Below are 27,237 nucleotides of genomic sequence, written 5' to 3' on the forward strand. Positions count from 1 at the left end.
TTTGTCACAAATTCCAATCCAAAATCACTAACACAATGAATGTAATGATTATTCAGAAATCATCAACAATAAATTCAGTGAAATTAAATAATGGCCGATCTCAGTTCTGATGAAGTTTATCTGAGAGCTTTTCTCAATCCTATACATTCTTTATTAGAGGGAAAGACACAAAAATGCCCATTTTTTATATTTTTCCTCCAAGTTGCACACTCTCTCACTCGAGATATATGATCATTTTTACATTATCTCTGGGTCTAATTCTGTGAACCCTCCACCTCACAGCATTGCAAGAACAGGTACACTCAGAGTGCAGAGACGAAGCAGGTGACTCAGCACTCTCTCAGGGGCAATGACAATGCCATTCTACAAATGAATAAAGAAAAAGCCACTGTCTGGTAGCTCACATGATCAGTCTGAATGTGTTTAATGTTAATCCTGTAATATTATAAACACTTTCATTTGATCTCCAAACCAAGCTGGCATGGAATTACTGAGAGCTAAGTAAATAAAAGTTCTAACTCAGCTCCTACAGTGATCTCGTACTGTATGACTAGAATGATTGATCTCCAAAAACATAATCATCTCCCTTTGTGAGATGTACAATGCTGCTTTAGAAAACTTTTCATTCTGTTCTTAATTTTTACCTTGTTAACATATTCATCATTAAAATTGTACCAGTCACCAGATTCTGATTTGATTTCAGCATAATAGTGGCCACTTCCATAGCTTCCTACGTGGTGCCAGACTGCAAACAATTCATACCTTTTCTCCTAAAGCAGAGAAATGCAACAGAAAGGTATTGTTAATTTCACTTTTCTTTGCACTGGCCTGTATTTTGCATTTACACCTCTGACAAATTGACCAAACTGAGTTAATCTTGATGCTAACAAGCAGACAAGACAGTCAACATTTTCTGGTCAAACAACTGACGTCTTTAGCACAACTTAGGGTATGGCCAATATCGGTAAGCATTTTAATAGGCTAGTTTTCTGAGAGCACTGGACAAAATTATGCTAAAAGGTGAAACTAAATACAGTCAGCCCTTCTTATCCACGGGGGGACTCATTCTGGGACCCCCCCCCCCGTGCATACCAAAAAACACAGATGCTCAATTCCCTTATTTAACTTGCCTCAGTGCAGTGGACTTTTAGACGCAGCAGAGCTCCATACCTTATTTAACCTGTCTCAGTGGGGTGGACTTTTGGACCTGGCGGAGCTCTGAATCCGCAGTGTTCTGTTCCATTGACGGAAAACGTTCACGATTGAAAATAAAGTGGAAATAATAAAGCGATTGGAAAGAGGTGAAACACCATCGGTCATTGGAAAAGCGTTAGGTTGCATCGGTCCACAATCGGAACAATTTTAAAGGATAAGGTGGGAATAATGGAGCATGTGAAAGGCCTTGCCCCGATGAAAGCTACAATTATTATTAAGCAACACAGTGGTTTAATTATTGAAATACATATGTTTCTTAAGTGTTTTCTATGCATAGAAAGATAAAATATATACTATATACTAAGACAAACGTTTGACTAACTGATGCTAAATAATACTGGATGTACTGGTTCCGATTTAGAGAACTTATGGGTTTTTATCTTGCTCCTGATCCAAGGTAACCTATACTCCTGTATGCCTTAAATCATCTCTAGATTAATTATAATACCTAATACAATGTAAAAGCTATATAAATAGTTGTTATACTGTATTGTTTAAGGAATAATGACAAGGAAAAAAAGTCTGTACATGCTCAAACAGCAAGTGCTGGAGAGAGAACTTCTGAGATTTCCTGATCCGAGGTTGGTTGAATCCATGCATGTGGAACCTGTGGATAAGGAGGGCTGACTGGCCAAAGTTCTGCTAAAAGGTGAAACTGAATACAGAAAATGCTGTGAATACTCAGCAGCTCAGTCAGCATCTGAAGAAAGAGAAACAGAGTCAATGTTTCAGATCAAGATGTTTTACTGACCTGAAATATTAAACCTGTTTCTCTTCCCACAGCTGTTTCCTAACTTGTTGAATATTTCCAGTGAGACGGCAGCAGTGCAGCTGCCTCACAGCCCCAGTGACATTGGTGGGAAAGTGACTTAAAATTACTCAAATTTGTTGAATTGATCCAGCCTGAATGGATTTCAGTGACTTGGTGACTGTGGAAGAAAGGAACAATTGTAGCAGGAACTGTGAGTGGTTTATTAAGGAAAAGGTAGAAGAGGACTTGTTCATGCTCAACATTTGCTGTTTGTTTTTACCTCTTGTCCTGCCAAAACTTGCTGTGGGTGATCTAAAGGAGAGAATGAATTGAACACATCAGAAGAGTTTATGAATATTCCCACGTGGTCAGTCATGTTTCTTGCAGCAGGTGCTCGAGCCCACCAGCCATACTGATGCTTTGTGCTCGCAGCTTCCAACGTACCTTGAGGGGTCTCAGGATTTCTTCCTGTAATGTCCACAGAATCTTCCCCATTCACTTCTTGTGTTTGAACAGGTGTTTCTACATCTTTCACATCATCCACATGGCAATGATTCTCTGCATTATTCACCTGTGTGAGAGCATGAAAGAAAGGAAGCAGGATATTAATTTTTCAATAATGGGACAGAGTCCATGAACAGGGATGTCCTGCTCACTCACAGTTTATCTCAGGGATGTTCATTTGCCTGTGTGCAGCGCTCCAGGATTCTGATATACCATTTTCCAATGCAATCAGTACATTGTTTACTCTGACCAACACTTGTTTCCAGACACAAAGCAACAATTGCCCAATGTTCTACTACATTAGTCAGTTGTTGTTTTGTGCAGTCTGGAAGTTGTTGCAAATTTTGTCATGTTATCGCAAAAGTATATCGTTGGCCTTGATGTAGTTAGGTCATCATAATCTATGGTGTTTATGTTCAGTGTGGAATGCATCACTGATTTATTTTCTGCATGGAGATTGCACAGTTCTCAGAGAAGCCAGGAGAAACCTCATCTTTGGCAGCAAATGGACAATGACTGGATTCACACAAGAAATTCAGGAACACCTGACCAATGATGCACCCCGGCGTATGAGGCTGGGCATCAAGCAACCAGCCACCATCATCCCTACAGTCAATACTGACCCCATGTGCTTCAAATCCACCACCATCATCCATACCAAAGTACTCTCCACCTCAGAACTAACCACCTACTGACCAGTAGCACTGATGCCAGTAATCATGAAGTGCTTTGAACAGCTGGTATTGGCACATATCAAAACTCCACTCCTGCTCTATTAGACATTCACCACGATGCGCATTAACAGAATTGCTCCACAACCGATGCCATAGTATCTGTCATGGCCCTGGTCTTGACACACCGAGAAAACAAGGACACATATGTCAGAATGCAGTTTCCAAATCCCAGTTCAGCATTCAACACTATGGGCTCAACAATGTTGGTGAACAAACTCCTACTCATTGGACTATAAATATCACTGGGAAGCAGGATCTGGGACTTCCTAACCAACAGACCTCAGATGGTCAGGATACACAATGCTCCTCCATTGCAATTATCCTCAACATGAGTGCCACCCAGGATAATGCGCTGAGCCCATTGCTCTACCTCCCGCCGGCTGGTGGCTTAGTGGCCACATACCAACACATACCTCTTTAAATAAGGCAATAAATGCCCGATATTCCTCCATTTGTTGGTTGTTGTTTTACCTAGCCTGGAAATTTCCTCATCTTATCTCAAAAATATGTTGTAGTATTGAGGTAGTTTTGTGACCATAACCAATGCTGTGTAGATCGGTGTTGACTGCATCACTGCTGAACGGAGTGAACAATACATGCTGCATCTGAGGAAAAGTTTGCTGTTAACATTTCTGCTCTGACACCCTCAGTCAGGACTGGAAAAGGGAGAAAACATATTCATTTCCAGCTGCAAAAAGATGGCAGAAGAATGCAGAAAACTTAAAGAATATTTTAGATAGGTTACAACCAAGATAATTTGGCTTTGAGAATGAGATTACTTTTTTCCAGGGAGGAGATAGAGAGCATTGTGGCCTTGTGTCAAGACATCAATGTCAATAGAATGCAGGAGGTGAACATTCACTGCAGGAAGTGGGGTTGAGAACATGCCACTGGTGGCATCAACAATGTCATAATGGAGGTGACTGAGGACTTCAAATCCAAAACGTAAATGCAGTGGATTTCAGCTAATTGGACCATCGGTTAATCAGGCAACTGCTGATTTGGAACAATTCTGAAAGAACAAAAACTAATCAAGGTAATAGCCAGGATTCCCTTTATTTCTTTGTATGCTCTGCTACTTAATCAGGGCAGGAGTCTGTTGTCAACTACTTTCTAACCAGCTTCAAATTAAGGCACTTGTGTGGCCATTAGACACTATACCATGTTGAGTGCAACATTTTTTAAATAGTGTCTGTTACATGCACTTCTGTTGAAAAGGTAGTGAATTTTGTCACTGACAGTTGGTGAGAGATAAGGAGCAAGTCAATTATGAACTGTTTTGCTCACTGATATTTCAAGTATTCAGGCCTGGAGCTTCAAGAAATGGCCAGAAGTGAAAATGAAATAATTTCACTACTTCAGAAAGTTAAGAACTGCACAGAACTTGAAGGTATTGACAATCAATTTGAATATTGCAAAGAAACTGAAGATTTGGAGAATGCAATTGTTAAAAGCATTGTGTGAAGGCCATCCATTATCTACACTAGGAATCTGCACTGATTTTGATCACTTACAGTCAAACAAAAGAACACGTAACTGGATAAATTTTTGTGTTGATGATGATTAGGAACCAATACAGTTTTGTGACATTGCAATCGTATTGACAGCTGTTCTGTGTTTCATTAAAATACATAATTTATTACTATTTTAAACCGTACTTTGACTTTTCAATTCCTTTTTAATGATTTTCATGAAATGTCTGCTAATTGGGACAGCCGCTCAAATGGACAAATATATATTGTTCCCAATCTGCCCCAATTACCAAAAGTCACAGCTCCAGTGACACTGATCACTGATTAAGATCTCTCGTGCTATTGCATGGAATCTGCATACACTCCGCATGGGAATCACTGGGCACTCTGGTTTACTCCCACGGTCCAAGGATATGCTGGCAGTCAGCTTAATAAGCTTCTGTAAATTACCCATGTGTAAATGGTTTAAATTTACTCTGATTTGCTGAATTGATCCAGCCTGGATGGACTTTAGAGACTTGGTGACTGTGGGAGAAATAAATGATTATAGCAGGAAATTTCAGCATTTACTAAACAAAATAAGGAACAGCACTTGTCCATGTTTAATATTTGCTGTTTCCTTACCTTTTGTCCTGTGGAAACTTGCTGTGAGTGATCTAAAGGAGAGAATGAATTGAACACATCAGAGGAGTTTATGAATATCCCAACGTGGTCACTCATGTTTCTTGCAGCAGGTGCCCGAGCCCACCAGCCGTGCTGATGCTTTGTGCCTGCAGCTTCCAACGTACCTTGAGGGGTCTCAGGATTTCTTCCTGTAAACACCACAGAATCTTCTTGCTTCACTTCTTGATGTTGAGCAGGTATTTCTCTGTCTTTTACAACGGCCACATGGGAGTCATTCTCTGCATTACTCACCTGTGTGAGAGCATGAAAGAAAGAAAGCAGGATATTAATTTTTCAATAATTGGACAGAGTCCCTGAACAGGGATGTCCTGCTCACTCACAGTTTATCTCAGGGAAATTCATTTGCCTGTGTGCATTGCTCCAGGATTCTGATAGATTCCATGTTCCAATGCACTCAGTACATTGTTTACTCTGACCAACACATGGTCCTCATATGTTCAGGGCCTCTCAGTGGCGCCAACAGAGCTCTACGAAATATATAGAAGTACAGAAGGGGTAAGTGGAATGGCCACTAGCAGGAGTAGGCCAGTGGCAAAAGTAGAAGCAACAGATTTTGGGTCCAAAGAGGCTTTGGCTCGGGAGAGGCAGATAAATGTGTGGCTGAGAAGCTGGTGCATGGGATAGAACTTCAGGTTCTTGGATCATTGGGATCTCTTCTGGAGGAGGTATGACCATTTCAAAAGTGACCTGAACCCAAGGGAGTTAAACTGAGATGAAAGAACCCTTCGGAACCAGTGATCACAATATAATTGAGTTCGACTTGAAATTTGACAGGGAGAAAGTAAAGTCTGATGTAGCAGTATTTCTGTGGAGTAAGTGAAATTACAGCAGTGTGCGAGGAGTTGGCCAAAGTAAATTGGAAGGAGCTGCTGGCAGAGATGTCAGCGGAGCAGCAATGGCGTGTGTTTCTGGGAAAAATGAGGACATATATATTCCAAAAATGAAGGAATACTCAAATGGTAAAATAGTACAACCATGGCTGACAAAGGAAATCAAAGCTATTGTAAAAGTAAAGTGCATACAACAAAGAAAAAAATTAGTGATAAGATAGAGGATTGGAAAGTTTTTAAAAACTTACAGAGAGAAAGCAAGCTAGCAAATAATATCAAAGTGGATAGTAAAAGATTTTTCAAGTATGTTAAAAAGAAAACGTTTGATGGCTCTGGGTTTGTACTCACTGGAGTTCAGAAGGATGAGGTGGGATCTCATTTAAACCTTTCAAATGTTGAAAGGCCTAGACAGAGTGGATGTGGAAAGGATATTTCCCATGGTGGGATAGTCTGGGACAAGAGGACACAGCCTCAGGATAGGGGGACACCCTTTCAAAACAGAGATGCAAAGAAATTTCTTTAGCCAAAGGATGGTGAGTTTGTGGAATCTGTTGCCACATGCAGCTGTGAAGGCCAGGTTGTTGGGTCTATTTAAGGGAGAGATTGAAAGCTTTTCATTAGACAAAGGTTATGGGGAGAAGACCGGGAACTGGGGTTGAGTAGGACAAGAAAAAAGGATCAGCCATGATTGAATGGCGGAGCAGACTTGATAGGCCAGATGGCCTAATTCTGCCCCTATGTCTTATGGTCTTCTCAACATGTCAATAATTGCCCAATATTCTATTATAGTAGTTGGTTAGTGTTTTACCAGTCTGGAAATTTCTTCCTGTTATCACAAAAACATGTTGTAGCCATTGAGGTAGAAGTGATCCCTCACACCCTGCTCATGGACTGCTTATCCTCTTCCCATCAGGATGAAGGCTACTTAACATCCATGCCAGGACCAGACTCAAAAATCTTTACTTTCCCCATGAAGCAAGGCTGGTCAACACCTCCACCCACTCACCAGTGCTTCCACACCTCCCACCACCACTACTTTATCATTTCCTGTCAGTCACCTCACGTACAGACACTCTTGTGCCTCGTGTCACTTGATGGACATACAATCAATTTATGTAAATAAGCTCGCTTGTGTAGTTATATTTATTGTGCCTTCTTATTATATTCTTTATCTTGCTGTGTTTAATTTGTGCTGTATCAGATCTGGAGTAATAATTATTGTTCTTCTTTACACTTGTGTAGTGGAAGTAACATTAAACAATCATGAATCTTTAATCTTTACGGTTCAAATGTGAATAAACACTAACACTTAAAAAATATTTGAAAAAGAACACAGATGCAGAAGCCTGATCTAGATGAGGAAAGCTTATTTTCCTGCAATCTGATATTGAAATCCAATGTAAAATGCACAAAATTTGAATGAGCACTAAATTAAATGCTTAATGTAGAAACAGCATTACTGAAAAGTGTCAACAATACATGCTGCCATCTGAGGAAAGGTTAACTGTTAACATTTGTTCTCTGATACCCTTAGTCAGCACTGGAAAAGGGAGCAAACATAGTCATTTCCAGCTGCAAAAAGATGGCAGGAGAATGCAGAAAACTTGTAGAATATTTTGCATAGGTTGCAACCAACTGAGACAATGTGGCTTTGAGAATGAGAATGTTCTCCAGGGAGGAGGAGATAGAGATCATTGTGGCCTTGAGTCAAGACATTAATGTCAATAGAACGAAGGACATGAATATTCACTGCAGGACGTGGGGCTCGGAACATGCCACTGTTGGTATCAATGATGCTGTCATGGAGGAGGCTGAGAGCTTAAAGATCCTAAATGTGAATGCGATGGGTTCTCTTTGGTTATTTGAGTCAATAGGCCCCTTAATTTGGGCAAGAGACCGTTGCTGAACGGTGTCTAACTAGTGTCAGATGTGTGCCCTTGGGTGGCCACTGGACGGTACACCATGTTCGAGTGAACTGTTTTGAAAATAGCATCAGCTGTATGTGCTTATGTTCATAAAGTAGTGATTTTTGTCACTGACAGTTGGTGAGAAAGACACAGTAAGACAATTATGAACTGTGTGTGCTGCTGTGTATGGCTCAATCTGCCTGGATGTCATGCAAACAGAAGTGTATCACTGTATCTCAGCGCATGTGAATTAGTAAACCAATTACCAGGCCTGCTGTGTATAGTCAGCGGCATGTCAATGTTTATTAATGGAGAAAAAAATGAGACAATTAAAGACAGAAGATGAGGAACTATTCCTCAGGCTTGCAGGAGCCCTCATGATAACAGCGAAGGTCAAAAGACAGTGTCAAAACTTGGCTAGAAAAATCGAGTGGGAAGAGAAGAGTTGCCTCAACATCCTGACCATTGGTGCTCAGTAAAGTGATCACCCTCTATGCATCTGCTTAAACTTTCATAAAGGAGACCCTGTTGCTCAGATGAATGTTGTGCACCAGAGTGGAAGAGATGTGAAGCAATGATTCACTAGCTTTCGTACTACAGGTGTTTTTATGGGTGTCAACATTCATCACTTTGTCAACATACTAACACTGCTGAATGTAACCTGAATTAGATTGTCAAGTTATAATCAAACATTTCAAACATTAATTCCTCATTTACACTCCACAATTTTAGCCTGGTTAAGTGGTCAAAACCACTTTGCACCATTGCCAAAATGGTAGTGTGAGTGCACTTCAAGATTAATTTTGTTGCTAACTCATTTCTTCTGGGAAATACCAGTCAAGGTATAGAATATGCAAGTCTATATACAGAAAAGTGGACTGGCAACTTAAACAGAATATTTACGATAAACTATATTCAAATATTAATTGCACATTAAGTATAAATCTAATTGGAGAATTATACAGATCACATACTCAGATTTTTAAGTATGTACATCCTACAGTGACCCAAGTACCATCACATCAAATGCAAAATACAGAGGCAATTGATAGCTCATTGCAGGTGAAACAGTTCTCTTCCTCCACCCAACCCATGAACAAGACTGATACATCCAAGCTTACCAAAAATCTCCCTGAAAGAAAATTTTAGTTTTTTCCATCCAATCACAAAACTGCCAAAAGCCTCAAGATTTCTAATGGAAGAAAATCTTGGTCAATTATTCTTTAGAGTTTCTATGTCCTCGATTGTTTTAAGCACAATAACATGGTGTTGTGTTACAGAACAGCATTCTCAGCTCCCCATTGACACAGTTAACGTAATTGAACACAACTGAGCAGCGTACTGAAGATTAGTTTAGAAAAGTCATTGACTGACCCCAAAACAGTTTCAGACAGGTTTTAAAGATGTAAAAAGGTATCTAATGAAATGTACAATATCCTGTGTATGTTACTCAAAATGGGTTTTTTGGTTTGTTAAGAATAGGAATGCTTCTTTGGTAAGTGTTTCTCTCGCAGTTGTTTTGCTTTATACTTGTTAATATGGTAATTGTATTCATTTGTTAACCAATGGGGGATATTATTTTGTCGTGAGGCTGGGAACTTGGGGGAGGGGCTTTTCGCGGGCTTTTGGTAGAGAGCGGGAGGAAGACGTCGAGGAAGGTGGATGTGCGTTGTACTGCTCGGAAGACCACCAGGCGTGGTCCTAGGTGTGAAGACGTGGAGGTCGGAGGCAAGCGTCGAGGGGTTGAATGGTTCGATGTTTGAGCTCCAACGATGTGCACTAAACTGACTGAACTTTGATAAGTTGGCGCCTTTTGTTTGTTTACCTTGCATATATATTGTATTGACTAATACACTTTTAATTTTGGTAAACTCTTTAAAATGTATTTCATAACAGTATTCGTTGTGGGTTTGATACTGTGGGCGGGCGCAAGGCACAAACTCAATTCTCACAGCACCTGAGTGTACGGGAGGTGGGATTGGTGTGTGGCTGGATCTCATTTTCCACTAGACATATACCAGCCTGTTGGGTAAGTGTTAAAGAAATATAGCTCAAAATATCTTGCAGCAGTTGTGTGATTGAACTTCTTGGGAAAAAAGGTAACGTTCATAAATAATTGAAAGACTTTCAGCCTGGCTTCTTGAATTTCTAATGTCAATTCAATGCCCTTTTCCTGATACTCTTATATTAGTTGTTTAGTCAGAATTGAAGTACGTCAAAGCTATTTATTTAGTTGACAAATCACATTGCTCAGTTTGGAGGACTGTTTATCTGAAGGAACTCGTGGATTAGGTTGTTGCTGTATGTCAAATATACGGTCTGGCAGAGGCAAGTGAGGAGCTGGAATCAGAGAAGTGGTGGAATTTAGTAGGAGGGAGGCAGAAGCAGATCAGCAAATTGTCAGGGACTGGGGTTGATAGAACTCCCTCTCCACTTTGGTGATTGACAGATGTTGGCCAGGAAGGTTCTTTTTGTTTGGTATCTGCAAGCATTTCTTGACAGCATCCCTTCTAGGATACAAATCCACAAGGTTTATTGAATCATTTCAGCATGGGTAGATTTCATTGAACTGGTACTGTACAGTGGGAGAAATAACTACAAGTGTTTGTTAAAGAAAAGATAGACAGGACATTAGCCCACTTTCAATATTTTCTGCTCCCTTACCTCTTTGTCTTTAGAAACTTCCTCTGACTGATCTAAAGGAGAGAGTAACAAACATGTCAAAACAGCTTTTGACTGTCTCATAATCATGAGATCAATCAAGTTTCTTAAATAGCAGCTTCGGAGCAGGTGATTTGTTCCTGATGGTTCCAACAAACCTTTGACTGCCTCGGGATGTTTTCCTTCATAATCCATAGAAGTTCCTTTCTGCACTCCCAGGAATGAAAGTGAACTTTGTCTTTCTTCCAAAGCCCTTGAACAGTGGTTACTCGGGACATTATTCTCCTATAAAAGGACAGAATATTAGTTGTCCAACTGAGATATTGAGTTTCTGAACAACATCTGCTGCTCATTTTGAGTAATCTGATCTGCCTGTGTCCACATTGTAATACACTCCAAGCTCCAACACATCTAGAACTTCAACTCAATGTTCTGCAGATTCCAAACCACAAAACCCACACCATAATTGCCCAACGACACTGTTTCATTTCCTGTTGGCTTGTCGCAATCTAAAAGTGAGGGCATGCTTAAAATTTCAAGAAAGTCTTTGCTAATTGGTCTGGAGAAGCTGAGTTATAAGGAAAGATTGAATAGGTTAGGGCTTTATTCCTCAGAACATTGAAGATTGGGAGGAGATTTGATACAGGCATACAAGCTAATGAGGGGTATAGATAGAATAACTGCAAGCAGGCTTTTTCCAGTGAGGTTGGGTGGGACTACAACCAGAGGTCATGAGTTTAGGGTGAATGGTGAAAAGTTTAAGGGGAACACGAAGTGAATCTCCTTCACTCAAAGGGTCATGAGAATGTGGAATGAGCTGCCAGCACAAGTGGTGCAAGCGATCTTGATTTCAAGACTTACCCGAAGTTTGGATCGGTACATGGATGGTAGGGGTAGGGCAGGGGTGTGGGAAGGCCATGGTCCTGGTGCAGGTCAATGGGAATAGGCAGTTTAAGTGATTTCAGGATGGACTAGATTGGGCAAAGGGCTTCTTTCTGTGCTATACTTTTCTATGACTAATTTCTAGGGTAGAGCTGATAGGTCAATGGACAGTAGTCATATACTGTCATTAAATGTGAAAACTACCTCAGTATGTTTCTGCTAATAACCAACCTGCTGAAATGAATAACGTCGTCATGATATCTTACTGATGCTGACAGTGGTGATGGTGAAGACTTCCTACCACAAGGGTCCCTGTTTGCCGAGCCCTGTACAAACACTGGTTCACATTGCAGCTTTTTGTGATCAACCACTTGAAGCATAGCTGCCCCTTGAATGCTACAACTGAGTCTGAATCTCCAAATACTGAACAATAGATACTTCTGTATGGAAAAGATTACCCTATCCTTTCTCCCCCCATTCTTGCACAGGGATTTATGCCATCTCGTGGCACTGTAGCAAATAAAGATGTACATGCAATCCCCATCTAAATGGGAAAATACTCTCCAAATGAGCCACAAGTACCTGCAACGTGAATACATTTATTTGCATGTCTTACCCTGTTCACTGTTAGTTTAGGACACCATTCGTTGTGAACATCCTGAAAATAAAAGTACACTTTAATTAAGATATAAAATTAATGTGATTGTAAATTCCAGGGGATAGTTTTAACTTTGTCACTGTAGGTACCCTCAGATGAGAGCATCATGTGCCAGGTGTATTGTTTCTGTTGCCGTCAGTGGTTGGACGGGTGCAACCAATGATCTCACGTGGCAAATGCTGTGAAATCACAGTTAGATGTGTTTGTAAGAGTCTTGACAGCACAAGACAGGCTGATGAGATCAAACATTGAAACCACACAATCTATCTGTGAATTTAAAGAGCAAACACGAGGAAATCTGCAGATGCTGGAAACTCGAACAACACACACAAAATGCTGGTGGAACACAGCAGGCCAGGCAGCATCTATAAGGAGAAGCACTGTCGACGTTTCGGGCTGAGACTGCGTGATACGTCAACAGTGCTTCTTATAGATGCTGCCTGGCCTGCTGTAGTCTATCTGTGACACAGTTCTGTCCTTTCTCACATGGTTTTAGATAGAATGAAGAATATGAGCATTGTGTTACCCAGGTATCATAAATATGGAGAACCAGGCAAGATAGACCAGAGTAGCTACAATATCTAGCACTGGATGTATCAGAGACATACATACTGCATTAATCCAGTTCTATTTCCAACCTCAAACACAGTGAATATTCAGAGAAAAATCAAAACACTCCAAACTCTAACTCTGAGAAAAAGTTGAAGCTTATTTGTTTTAAATATTTGGATCATCAAATATTAAAATCTAAAAAAAACAAAAATAGCAGTAAGTGGAAGAAATAACAGTAACTGGCTAAGAGTTACTGCCAACAATGAAGAAATCTAGAAAATTTTAAAAAACCATACTACAAAGAACTACCAATAGTTACTGCCAACCATAATCCAGAGTTCCGACAGAACAATGCTTTTTAATCCCCTAGGGTTGCAGAGTTAATCATACTAAAAATGCACAAAGCAAATTACAATATTCTGGAATGCACAATTTAGAATTCAGTAATTATCTTAAACTGAAGTATTGTTACTAATGACAAAAATGTTACCTGAGATCTTGTATATTCCAAAACCCGAGGAAAAGTAATGCAATCTGTAATTTTCTGAAATGCCATGCAGTTGTAATCGAATTCAAATCGTTTCAGTTGAAATGTAAGAATTTGTGGCAAGTGCTTAAAATAGTATCTCTGAAAAATGTAGAGATGAGTTTTACTTTTCCTGTTACATCAATACAAAGCTGAAGATTAGCAGATCTCTTTGCTATACATTTCAAATGTTGCAGCCATTCACTCTCCGTGTTGTAAATCCTCATGTGAATACATTTCACATGGAATTCCACATTGTATGTACTTGACACGTCTCACCAGTGAAGACATTGCACTGACATCTGGCAGTACTAAAGGGATCAAGGAGATGATTTGTCCAGGAAAAAATATTACTTTTACCATTCAGCTGCTTCTGTTGCTCCTCTGATTTGCATCATGAAGAATTACAGAAATACCAGGATGACTGATTGGAATACTTACTGATGATGTTTCAGTCTTCATCTCACAGTTGGTACAATAACATTTGTTGTCACCTTCCATTTTTTCCTCCTTCAAAAACTGTTCAAGACTCTTTTCCTTTAAGAAGAAAGGAACAAAATAGAGAAAAGGTACCAGGCAAATTGTCAATGGCAATACCACTGGATATTAAGACGAGATGGTTGGCCTCTCTTGTTGGAGGTGACCAATACAAGGCCCAGGTGTGGCACAATTGTTATCTGTAAACTTAACATACCAGGCTGCTAAAGGTGTGAAAATACTTTGATTTTCACTGACAGTTACAGTTAAAAACTATTAGTCAACAAGTAATTATTTTAGAAATTAATCATAAATGATTAAAATAGTTAAAATGGTTAGAAATATTGAAGTTGACAATTAATCATGCTTATACTAACCCTCAGAGATGTCCCTTTATACCAAAATGTAACTCGATATATTTAGACTTGCCCCAAGTCTACAGAGGGACCTGAAAGCCAAGATCAGGGAGTGTAAATACAGGTATAGGAAGAAGCTTGAGTGGAAGCTCCAGCAGAACAACATGAGAGTGGTCTGGAGTGGGATGAGGACCATCACTGGGTTCCGACAAACCAGCAACAGAGGAGCTGAAGGCAGTGTGGACAGGGCCAACAAACTTAACCTGTTCTTCAACAGATTTGATGCTGCAGCCCCTGCCCATCCCTCACATGATTAATCTATTGTCGGACCCCAACCAATACATACTCCACTCTCCCCTCCTACCCCTCCTCACAGCCTCCCACCCTGCTCTCATGACTACACTCCTCCCCCACCTGAAACCACCACAGTGGGCTTCACAGCTGAACAGGTGAGAAGACAGCTGAAATGTCTCCACCCAAGCAAGGCTGCAGGCTCCAGGGTGCTTAAAGCCTGTGCTCCCCAGCTATGTGGAGTACTTCACAATGTCTTCAACCTGAGCCTGAGTCTCCAGAGGGTTCCTGTGCTGTGGAAGATGTCCTGCCACGTCCCTGTACCGAAGACGCCACACCCCAGTGGCTCCAACAACTACAGACCCCCAACATCATGAAGACCCTGGAGAGACTTGTTCTAGAGCAGCTCCAGCCTGTGGTTAGGCCACACTTAGACCCCTCCCAGTTCACCTATCAGCCCCGACTAGGAGTTGAGGATGCCATTGTCTACCTGCTGAACCGTGTCTATGCCCACCTGGACAAGCCGACGAGCACTGTGAGGGTCATGTTTTTGACTTCTCCAGGACGTTCAACACCATCTGCCCTGCTCTGCTGGGTGAGAAGCTGACAGTGATGCAGGTGGATGCTTCCCTGGTGTCATGGATTATTGATTACCTGACTGGCAGACCACAGTATGTGTGCTTGCAACACTATATGTCAGACAGAGTAGTCAGCAGCACTGGGGCTCCACAGGGGACTGTCCTGTCTCCCTCTCTCTTCACCATCTACACCTCAGACTTCAACTACAACACAGAGTCTTGCCATCTTCAGAAGTTTTCTGATTACTCTGCCATAGTTGGATGCATCAGCAAGGGAGATGAGGCTGAGTACAGGGCTACGGTTGGAAACTTTGTCACATGGTGTGAGCAGAATCATCTGCACCTTAATGTGAAAAAGACTAAGGAGCTGGTGGTGGACCTGAGGAGGGCTAAGGCACCGGTGACCCCTATTTCCATCCAGGGGGTCAGTGTGGACATGGTGGAGGATTACAAATACCTGGGATACGAATTGACAATAAACTGGACTGGTCAAAGAACACAGAGGCTGTCTACAAGAAGGGTCAGAGCCATCTCTATTTCTGCTGGACGATGCTGAGGATGTTCTATGAGTCCGTGGTGGCCTCTGCGATCGTGTTTGCTGTTGTGTGCTGGGGCAGCAGGCGGAGGGTAGCAGACACCAACAGAATCAACAAACTCATTCGTAAGGCCAGTGATGTTGTGGGGGTGGAACTGGACTCTCTGACGGTGGTGTCTGAAAAGAGGATGCTGTCCAAGTTGCATGCCATCTTGGACAACGTCTCCCATCCACTCCATAATGTACTGGTTAGGCACAGGAGTGCATTCAGCCAGACTCATTCCGAGATGCAACACTGAGCGTCATAGGAAGTCATTCCTACCTGTGGCCATCAAACTTTACAACTCCTCCCTCTGAGTGTCAGACACCCTGAGCCAATAGGCTGGTCCTGGACTGGTTTCCACTGGGCATGATTAACCTAATATTATTTAATTATTTATGGTTTTATATTGCTGTATTTCTACACTGTTCTTGGTTGGTGCAACTGTAACGAAACCCAATTTCCCTCGGGATCAATAATGTCTGTCTGCCTGTCTGTCTAAGCTGGTGCCCGTCAGTGATCAGATTTTCCCTCATAACTGGTGGGGAAACTCCAATTTAGCCACTATTCTCCAGGGGAGGTTCTATGCTGGAATGCATCAACTTGCCAAATTGTTGGCAAAATTAGCCAATTTTCTCAACACTTTGCCAAAACTGAATTTTAAAAAGAATGAATATGCAAGATCTTTCTGAGTTCAAAAGAGATTAGGTGTCCTGAAATTTTTTGATAATTTTCTGGATTAAGCATTTTATGTTTTGAGGTAAGAAGCAATACAGGTGGTCAGTCAGTTAGTTAATCAGCAATACAGTGTGGAGTCGGCCTCTCTGGCCCTTCGAGCCATGCTGTCCCAGCAAACCCACAACCCCAATTAACCCCAACCGAATCACAGGACAATTTACAATGAGCAAGTAACCCACTAGCCCGTACAATAGAGACTGTGGGAGTCAAAGGAGAAAACCCATGCAATCCATGGGGAGGACGTATAAACTCTTACAGAACGGCGCGGGAAATGAACTCCAAACATGAGAATGTCCTGGGTTGTAAGAGCATCGCTCTAACCGCTACACTATCGTGGCTCTCAAAGTTCCTCATGTTAACAATCCCATCCTTCTTGAATTTACAAAAATATGTCTAAGAATTTGACACTGTTTTAAACATTAGTTATTGTGAATCATCATTGCAAAACAATGGATAGTTAACTTGTAAATTGTCCAGACTTATCTTCAGGAAACCTACATAAAATGTGATGTCAAACTCACAATAGGAAAGTAATCAATTGCTCTAATTTAAAAAAATAACTTATTTTCCTTGTACTTTTTTAAACTTACCATGAAATCAAACTTTTCTGCAATATTAGCTGAGCAAACAGATAGAGGTATATCCAGGAAAATAGTGTCTTCATCCATGGATTGTTTGCATTTTAAACACTTCAATGAGTTAACCATGGTGACCTGATAAATCTACAAGACATAACCCAATGAGAAATCAGCCTGTGATCCATCAGTAAGAATTTAATACAAGAAAACTGATACTTTATAAATTGCTTTATCAATCGTTTGCCTGTGTTTCCTTTCTTCATTGTCCTCTGCACTTCTTAGTGACAAAACATCTCACTGTGCAAAGGTGGTGTGATTAACCTCGAGGAATGTCAGACACTCTGTGTCCATTGTGTGTGCTTGAGATGGAAATTTGAGCTGACTGAAGGAAAGGAGGCCATAAGGGTGGGTCACTCTCTGGAAGGTCAGTGCATGAATCGTCATAACCACAGGCTCTGGCAGAGTAGGACCAGATCAGTGAATGAATTGTAACGATGGCAGAAAGGCATCAATAAAAACCAGTTTTTGAGTGCAATACAAATCGTTCATCGGACAGAGTCATACAGCACTGAAAAAGGCCCTTCGGCCCAATCGATCCATGCTGACCAATATGTCCATACAAACTAAACTGATTTGCAAGTATTTGGCAAATATCATTGGAAAGCTTTCCATCTACTTGTCCCACCATCTTTTCAAGGCTGTTATTGTAGATGACTCAACCATTTGGCTTCACATCGTACCAGGACTTTAAAAACATTCAAAAATGATTTACAGTATGTCCTAGACTATGGAAGAATGAAGATCGAGCAAACAGTTGAAGGAACATTTAAGGAAGCAGGTTGTAAAGAATGACAGGTACTGGTATAGAAATAATGCTAGAGGAGGAAACAGGAAAATGAAAGTGTAAAGTACAGATCGAATTACAGCTAAACCGAGGCACATTTTAAAAACAATTCGATTATCAGTACCACAACAGATCAATTTTACCTTCAGAATATTATGCTCCTGATCCATTTTGCTATTCAGCACATTCACCAGACTGCGAAAACATTCCTCTATATCTCTCTGTTCATAAACTTCACAAAATGGTTTTAAAAAAGTGTGTAAGTAAGCATACAAGTTCACATAATATAGTTGCTTACATTAGCATCGATTTCCCGGTTAATGTTCTGTGATTATTTATTTTATAACGTAAATTACTGATGTATGAATTTGAAGTAATAAATTGAAAATGATAGAGGCATTTGGCGGGTCAAACAGCCTCCCTGGAGAGAGAAAAGTAGAGCCAATGTTTCAGGTTGACGACCTTCCATCAGATTTTGATGAAAAATCATCACCTTGAATTTTTTGCTATGTATTTGCAGAAATCCCTTCAGTATATCAAGTCTGCACCAACCACCCATTTATACAAATCCCATTTTATTTATTTATTTGTTCAGTGACTCCCTCACTGAGTGTCTAGACAACAATTATTGCATTATGTACTACTGTTAAATTTCTGGTTTACAGGCATCTTGGCCAGACTCCTTGTGCACATCCTCCATTCCTCCCTTCCACCACTTTCTGTCTGGTCTTGCTGAAGCCCAGCAGGAAACTTCTGGGACTAATGGTAATTCTGTCACTCAGACTGGGTATGTTATACTGATCTCTTTGCTTAATACCCAAATCTGCCAGCGAACAGTTGCAAATCTCGATAAATACCATAAGAAATTCTGCAGTTTAAATTTTAAAATAAATATTGCAATGGGATTTGAACTCAGCTCTCTGGATGGTGAGACCAGATCTCAGGTAACTTAACCTCTGTGCCACCCTATTATTTCAACCCTGATGAGTAACTGGAACTCCAAGCTAATTTACACATATACTCACTGAGCATATGGAGTTTGAAACTATTTTTAGTTCATCGAATTGCCTTTCTTTTGTGAGTCCACAAAACTGATCCCAACTATGGAAGAGTTTAATCATAAATATATCAAGCAGCAGAATGCTATGGATTTGAGAAACTTTCTTTGAATCGGTAAACTGGCATGCTGCTATCTGATGAAAGCATGGATGTGTCTATTGCTTACCATTCAACTTCAATTGGGAGGTCAACCTTTTTGTGCTCAAGGACCGTTCTTTCCCATTTGATAATCGTTCAAACAGGGAATGCAACTCGCAAATTAATGAATCTAGTTCTTTGTAGCTGCAAAAAATATGAAACAGTGAAATTTTACATTGTTTAAAACCTCTGAGAGGGTCAGCAACTTTAAACTCCGCAGTGCTATCATTTCCAAGGACCTGTCTTGGCCCAGCATTTCAGTGCAATTATGAAGAGAGCATGGCAGCACCTCTACGAAGATTGAGGATGACATCTAAACCTCTAGCCAACCTCTGTAGCTGTGTAGTGGAGAGTTTATTGACTGGCTGCATCATGGCCTGGTATGGAAACACCAATGCCACTGAACTGAAAATCCGATAACACAGTAGTGGATACAGGCCAGTCCATCACAGGTAAAGCCCTCCTTGCCATTGAGCACATCTACATGTTCTGCCGCAGGGAAGCTACATCCGTGATCAGGAACCCTCACCACCCAGGACACTCTCTCTTCTCCTGTTATGGCAACAGGAAGATACAGGAATGCAAAGACTCACACAGCCAGGTTCAGGAAAAGTTATTACCCTTCAACCATCTGCTCTGGAACCAGAGGATAACTTCACTCAACTTCACTTGCCCATCACTGAACTGTACCCACAACCTCTTGAACCACTTTCAAGGACTCCATATTTATAAAATATTTATTATTTTTCTCTTTTCTATTTTTCTTTTGTATTTACAAGGTATTTACAAGAAATTTACAATTTCTTTTGTATTTATAATTTTTCTGTTGTAATTATTTGTCTGCCCTGTTGGGTGCAGTCTTTAACTGGTTACATTATGGTTATTGAATTTATTGAGTTTACCTGCAAGAAAATGAATCAGGGTTGTATCTAGTAACGTACATGTATACTGGTCATAAATTTATTTTGGCACATATTATGTGTTACCCAATTGATAAAAATAACCGGAGTCAGCAGGAGACACTCATGGAGTGAGCACTGTTTCAGATTTGCTCCATAACCTTTACTTTTTTTAACCTATGATCACCCTTATTTAACTTACTTGTACCTACACCAAAAGATTCTTGCTATTTTCTTGGACTTATCTTTAAGAGTATATTGTGAATTTTTGAAGAAATGAGTACAGGAATGGCTCTTAGATCTAAAGGGCGAGAACCTGGGAAGAATTCTAACAGAAATGGAAAGAAAAAACAGACCGACCCTAAGCATACTGAACTGACTTTTGAAATGCTATTGGAGGTTTTAAATCAAAAATTTGAAGAACAACGACAAATTTTTAAACAAGATATAAAGGCTTTTCAAGATTATATGGATGACAGATTCAGTAGTTAACCAGCAACAAGTTCTAATCGCAACCCTGCAAGAAGATGCCCGAAAGCGAGACTTGATAATTGAAGAACTGCAGCAGAACTTACTTTCGACGATTAAACAGGTGGAAACACTTAAAGCCAAGTGTGTCGACTTTGAGAATCGGTCCAGAAGACAGAACTTACGCATACTTGGTCTCCTGGAAGGTATTGAACAAGGGGACCCCACTAAGTACTTTGCTCAACTTTTAAAGGATGCGTTCCCCTCTGTATTCCCAGACAGTCCTTTGTTACTCGATTGTGCTCACAGAATTATGCGTCGATCACCAAATGCTTCAGCTAAACCACCGGTTGTAATTGTCCGATTTCCGTATGTGCATGTTAAAGAGCAACTTATTCGTGTGGCTCGGCATGTAGGGATGGTCAAATTTCAAGATCACAATTTTCGACTAGTAGAAGATTTTAGTCCAGAAGTAATGAAGGCAAGGCTTCTTTTTAAGCCTCTGATGTCTGAATGCTATGAGAAAAATCTAAAACCCTCACTCATATACCCTGCGAAGCTTAGAATCTCGCCTCCGAATGCTCCACGACGGACTTTACTTTCTACATCTGAAGCGAGAAGCTTTTTGAAGGAGAACTTCCCTACTGCTACGGATACTCATCTCGAATAAATGACTGATCTTGATCGTGCAAGATGGTTTTTATTTCCAAAACCAGATTTTGTTTCTGGCTATTAGAGTAGGTTTACTCTGTATTTTATACTCTAGTTAAAGTTTATTTTCAACATACTAATCTTTTTATTTTACTTACTTCTACCACTGTACTTTATCTTTGGTTATTATTATTAATCCTTCGAAGGTGAATTTTTAATCCTTCGAAGGAGAATATTTTTTTATTAAGATGGCGGTTTTTTCTCTAAAATATTTTTGGCTTTTTTTTATGATTTCCCCATTTTTTTCTCTTGTCTTCTTCCTATAATGCATCTCTTATCACAGTTTAAAAATATTTTTTTTGGTTTGTTTGGGTTTTAACCCAATTTATAAGTTACTAGTGATTATATTCTTTTTGGTTTTTTTAAACTACCAATTATATTAAGAAGTTTGGTTTTAGTATAGTGATTATAATTTTTTTTAAGAGTTTGGGTGGATTTTTTTTATATCCTTTATATATGGAGTTGTCTTCTGCTGATATGGGGGTAGATTTAGTTTCATTTTTCCCTTTTCCCAGCCTATCCTTGGCTGAGGTGCTTTTATTCTTTTTTTCTCTTGGGTGGGGGGGGTGGGAGGTCTTTTTCTAAATTTTCTAAATTTTATGTTTCTTTTACCAGTTTTTTTCAGTTTTCTCATTTGGGTTGATTTTGAACTACAAATATGTCCGCAATGTCGTCACTTCTGGGTCCCCTCCTTATTTTTGTTCCTCTTCCGGGTGCATGAGTTTATAATTTGGTTAACCCTTTATATACCAAAGGGTTGATTTTAGAAATATGGCTCAGACCATTAATTTTGTCTCTTGGAATACTAATGGTTTAAACCATCTGATTAAATGGAAAAAGATTTTCAAAGTATTCCAAAGACATCGCTCATATTATTTTTGTACAAGAAACTCGTGTGAGGAAAGAGGACAATTATCACTTTTTTAGGTTTGAAGGGGTCAACAGTATCACTCGAATTCAAATGCCTAAGTAAAGGGAGTTTCAATTTTTATTGACTCCTCTATTGCATTTGTCCAACATGATATCTTTTCGGATCCGAATGGTACATTTTTGTTAATTAGTGGCTTACTTTTTAACAAAAAGGTTGCTATGGTTAATGTTTATGCTCCAAATGTGGATTGTCCTGATTTTTTTTAAGTCCTTATTTACTTCTCTACCTAATCTAAATGAATATGTTAATAACGGGTGGTGACTTTAATCGTTGTTTAAACCCTTTAATGGACAAATCTATATCTACTCAGACTTTACCCAATAAGTCAGCCACTTGTATTAACTCTTTTTTGACTGATAATGGAATTTTTGATATTTGGAGATTTCGGCATTCTAAGGACAAAGAGTTTTCTTTTTTCTCACATGTTTATCATTCCTACTCGAGAATTGACTATTTTTTTTATTGACTTTTGTTTTATTCCATCGGTAATTGGTTGTAATTATGATATTATAGCCATCTCTGACCATGCTCCATTAAAACTTTCTATTAAATTTACGGATACAGCTTCTAATGCTAGACAATGGCAATTTGATTCTATCTTACTGCAAGATTTTATTAAATTTATGAATGAACAGATCAATTTCTTCTTTTCAATTAATTCCACGGATGATATTTCTTGCGGAACACCTTGGGACACTTTTAAAGCATATAAATGTGGACAGATTATCTCTTACTCTGTTGGTCTGAGAAAATGCATTAAGAAGAAAACTCTTCTATTGGTTGATAAAATTAAAGAGATTGACAAGAAATATTCGATCACTCCTAGTAAGGAGTTTTACAAACAAAGGGTTGAACTTCAAACGGAACATAGTTTATTACTTACTTCTTCGATTGAAAATCAATTAATGAAAACCAGATCTGATTTTTATATACACAGTGATAAATCGGGTAAACTGTTGGCTAGCCAATTGAAGAATGCTTTGGTTAAATGTCAAATTACTAAGATCCGTCAGCAGAATAGGGATCTGACAGTTAACCATGATGAGATAAATAAAGCATTTCAAGATTTTTATACCTCCCTGTATCATTCGGAATTCCCTCAAGATCGTAATACCATGTGTGACTTTCTTGGGAAATTGAATTTTCCAAAATTATCATCAGATGATCTTTCAATATTAGAAACTCCTTTTACGGATGCAGAAATTAAAGGGGTTATTTCCTCCATGAATTCTGGGAAAGCACCAGGTCCTGATGGATATACAGTGGAATTTTTTAAATGTTTTTCCGCTACTCTTTCCCCTTGGTTATGCAGGGTTTTTGAAGAAGCAATTAGATTGGGCAATTTGCCACAATCTTTTTATAGAGCTTCCATTTCTTTAATATTGAAGAAAGATACCCTACTGACTGTGCATCCTATAGACCAATATCCTTATTGAATGTAGAATCCAAGATCTTTTCTAAGTTATTGGCATCCAGGCTGGAGAAGGTATTACCCCAAATTATTTTGGAAGATCAAACCAGTTTTATTAAAAATCGCTATTCTTTTTTCAATGTTAGGAGACTATTGAATATTGTTTATACTCCTTCACATAGCACTTCAGAATGTGTTATTTCATTAGATGCGGAGAAAGCATTTGATAGAGTTGAATGGCCATACTTATTTAATGTGCTGGAGAAGTTTAATTTTAGTCTGACATTCATTTCCTGGATTAAACTGATATATCATACTCCAGTAGCCTTGGTGCTTACTAACAATCAAAGATCTCCCTTTCTTCGTTTATTTTGGGGCACTAGACAAGGCTGTCCTCTTAGCCATTATTATTTGATATTGCCTTAGAACCCTTGGCAATTGCTATCAGAGAATCACAGAATATTCTTGACATTAATCGTGGGACAGATATACATATGATACATTATATGCAGATGATTTATTATTATTTATTTCTAATCCTGAGAAATCCATTTCTGCAGTTTTATCATTGCTGGCTCAATTTAGTGATTTTTCCGGGTATAAATTAAATCTTAATAAGAGTGAATTGTTTCCTTTAAATAGACAGATTCCAATTTATGGAAATTTACCTTTTAAATTAGTTAATGACTCTTTTATTTACTTAGGGATTAAAATCACAAAAAACTATAAAGACTTACTTAAGGTTAATTTTTTACCCTTAATCGATCAGATTAAATGTTTGTTTAAGTGGTCACCACTATCTTTATCTCTGATAGGTCGGATTAATGCTATTAAGATGGATATTTTACCCAAGTTTTTATATATATTTCAGGTGGTACCAATTTTTATTCCGAAATCTTTTTTTGCTAATGTTGATTCAAAAATTTCCTCATATATATGGCAGAATAAGAATCCTCAGTTAGGTAAAATATATTTACAGAAGGCAAGGAAGGAAGGTAGATTGGCATTGCCTAACTTTAGATTTTATTATTGGGCAGTTAATATCCGATATTTGATATGTTGGTTAGAAGATTGGGATATATCTTTTAGCCCTCATTGGGTGAACCTGGAAATTAAATCTGTACAAGGATTTGCACTGGGTTCTATTTTAGGGACTTCTCTTCCCTTTGCTCTTTCTAAATTGCCGAAACGAATTGACAACCCGATAGTTAAACATACTTTACGTATATGGTTTCAATTTCGGAAATTTTTTGGGTTCACTCAGTTTGTTTTAAATATTCCTATTGTATCCAATTGTTTTTTTTTATCCTTCTATTATAGACCGAGCTTACTCAGCTTGGAAGACTAAAGGATTATGATGATTTTCCGACTTATTTTTGGATAATTGTTTTATGTCTTTCAAGCGATTATCTAATAAATATAATTTGCCTAGGATTCATTTTTTTAGATATTTACAGATTAGTAATTTCTTAAATACTGTACTTCCTACTTTTCCAAATTTTGTGTCTTCAGGCATTTTGGAGAATTTGTTTGAACTTAGCCCCTTTCAGAAAAGGCTAATATCAAAACTTTACAATATAATTATGAAGATATGTTCAGAGCCCTTTTATAAGACTAAAAATGATTGGGAAAGAGAACCTAACCTTACTATCCCTATTGAGAATTGGGAAAAAATTCTTCAATTAGTTAATACATCATCTATATGTGCTAAACATTCACTAATACAGTTTAAAGTTGTGCACAGGGCTCATTTGTCCAAGGATAAATTGGCTCATTTTTATTCCTATATAAATCCTATTTGTGACAGATGTCAGTCTGAGATAGTGTCTTTAGCTCATATGTTCTGGTTGTGTCCGCTTTTGGAAAAATATTGGAAAGATATTTTTGATATTATCTCTGCGGTATTGAACATTGATTTACAACCTCATCCTTTTACTGCAATTTTTGGTTTACCAATGATGGACTCACTCCATTTATCCTCTTCCGCTTGTCGAATGATTGCATTTCTTACACTAATGGCTAGAAGATCTATTTTGTTGAATTGGAAAGAAATTAATCCCACTGTATTTCATTGTTTTTTTCAAAACTATGTTATGTCTAAATTTAGAAAAAATTAGAAGTGGTGTATTTGGTACTTCTATTAAATTTGAAAAGATTTGGAGGCCATTTATTCAATATTTTCATATGATGTAATATGACCCTGTTCCAGACCTATTTGATTTTCCAGTTTTGATTCTATATATGTTGAGAGGATCGGAGTTGACGACACTGTTGACTTTGTATTTTTGTGAGATATTATAAACAGCCCTTTATTTTTCCTTTTTGTATTTTTTCTTTTTTTTCCCTTTTTTCTTTTTTTGTTTTTTTTTCCTTATTAGTTATTGGATTATTAGATTTGTTTTTTTTGCATAATTTTTTCTCTTTTTTTTCTTTTTTCTGTTTTTTTATTATATATTATGATATACATAGGTTTGCCTTGTTTATTTGTATATTGTATCATCTATGATTTGGGAATACCCATTTATACTGTAATCATCACTTATATACTCTTTCATGTTCAGTTGAATTGTGTATGTTTGTAATCCCATTATCTATGTACCAATTTTATTTTGTTGATATTAATAACAACAATAAAAAGATTGAAAAAGAAAGAAAGAAAAATAACCAATTATTTTAACGTGATTTTCCCTTTACAAATTCATGATGATGATTTTACCAGTGTCTTCTGAAAAAAATCATTGAACTCAGAACTTTTTCCTCCAAAGATGAGGCCACCAGAAATATCAATTTGATACACATTTTAATTTTGAAATGTCCATGTACCTACATAATAAATGCTACTTTCTTAAGTCCTCTATTATTTTTAGAATTGAGTTAATCAATCACAACTGAATAATCAATAAGCAATAGAAACTACTGCTGCTGTAAACCATGGACTCCCATTCTCCCCCAACAGGACCACCCTGAGCTGCTGACTATTTCCACCATGTTCTTTCCTTGTCTTCAGTCTTGAATAAATGTACTGAAATTACAGACATCACCATTACATTCCTTTTCCCTTACTTGTGGTTATCTGGGTTGCATTCCCCATTCCAAATAAATGTTCATCACCAACTTTTAAGTTCTAAACTTTTTAACAATCTGGATATTTATTTTTCCGCAAACACAGTGTCCTCCAGAGTAGAAATGGCATCTTTGGCATAACTAGTCTGTGTTGACCAAGATTCACACCTAAGCTAATTCCATTTGCCTTTGTTCGGCTAATATCCCTCTAAATGTTTCTTACTTAAATGCCTTTATACACTGTATTTCTATATAAAATAGAGTAGTCATTATGTAATTCTCAATCCTACCTGGTAATGCATTCTTTAACTTCCTGGGTCATGAACCATGTTTGAAGTAATGTGTTCAGGTAACACGTGGCTCCCTGATTTTTCAATCCAACAAAATGTTTGCCTGTAATAAAACCAGGAAGAAAATGGAAAAGTTGTTTAGTATCACAATAACATCAATTCTGTTTCATGTCATTCCTTATAACAATCCTTACAATGTAAGAAAGTATAGCAAGAAGCTTTATGATAAACAGGGACGTTTCAAAACCGCACACACAGAATGCTGGAGGAACCCAGCAGGACAGGCAGTATCTATGGAAGAGTTCTGCTGAAGGGTCTCGGCCTGAAATCATTGCTCAGATTTCTAACATCTGCAGATTTCTCTTGTTTGTGAAAAGACAAATTATAACTGCGTAAAAGATGATATACATTTTATTGTAGATTGCTTGAGATAAAGCTCAGAGTAAGCCCTGCC

The 27,237-nt window shown here is 38.6% G+C and overlaps 1 protein-coding gene across 1 annotated transcript in view; it reads right to left on the minus strand.

The window, feature by feature from the left end:
* Nucleotides 1–27,237, minus strand: part of LOC132379955 (collagen alpha-1(V) chain-like) — a 59,337-nt gene that overhangs the window by 22,331 nt on the left and 9,769 nt on the right. The window contains exons 3-16 of the mRNA XM_059948361.1: nucleotides 26,784–26,886; nucleotides 19,039–19,154; nucleotides 17,957–18,045; nucleotides 16,982–17,113; nucleotides 13,818–13,913; nucleotides 13,341–13,478; nucleotides 12,257–12,298; nucleotides 10,917–11,043; nucleotides 10,762–10,793; nucleotides 5,465–5,591; nucleotides 5,301–5,332; nucleotides 2,411–2,537; nucleotides 2,247–2,278; nucleotides 645–770 (exon numbers count right to left, since the gene is read on the minus strand). Coding sequence (XP_059804344.1) covers nucleotides 645–770; nucleotides 2,247–2,278; nucleotides 2,411–2,537; nucleotides 5,301–5,332; nucleotides 5,465–5,591; nucleotides 10,762–10,793; nucleotides 10,917–11,043; nucleotides 12,257–12,298; nucleotides 13,341–13,478; nucleotides 13,818–13,913; nucleotides 16,982–17,113; nucleotides 17,957–18,045; nucleotides 19,039–19,154; nucleotides 26,784–26,886 — 1,319 coding nt within the window. The remainder of the gene's footprint in view (nucleotides 1–644; nucleotides 771–2,246; nucleotides 2,279–2,410; nucleotides 2,538–5,300; nucleotides 5,333–5,464; nucleotides 5,592–10,761; nucleotides 10,794–10,916; nucleotides 11,044–12,256; nucleotides 12,299–13,340; nucleotides 13,479–13,817; nucleotides 13,914–16,981; nucleotides 17,114–17,956; nucleotides 18,046–19,038; nucleotides 19,155–26,783; nucleotides 26,887–27,237) is intronic.

The sequence above is a fragment of the Hypanus sabinus genome, chromosome 2 (genome assembly GCF_030144855.1).
Source record: "Hypanus sabinus isolate sHypSab1 chromosome 2, sHypSab1.hap1, whole genome shotgun sequence".
Classification (NCBI taxonomy): domain Eukaryota; kingdom Metazoa; phylum Chordata; class Chondrichthyes; order Myliobatiformes; family Dasyatidae; genus Hypanus; species Hypanus sabinus.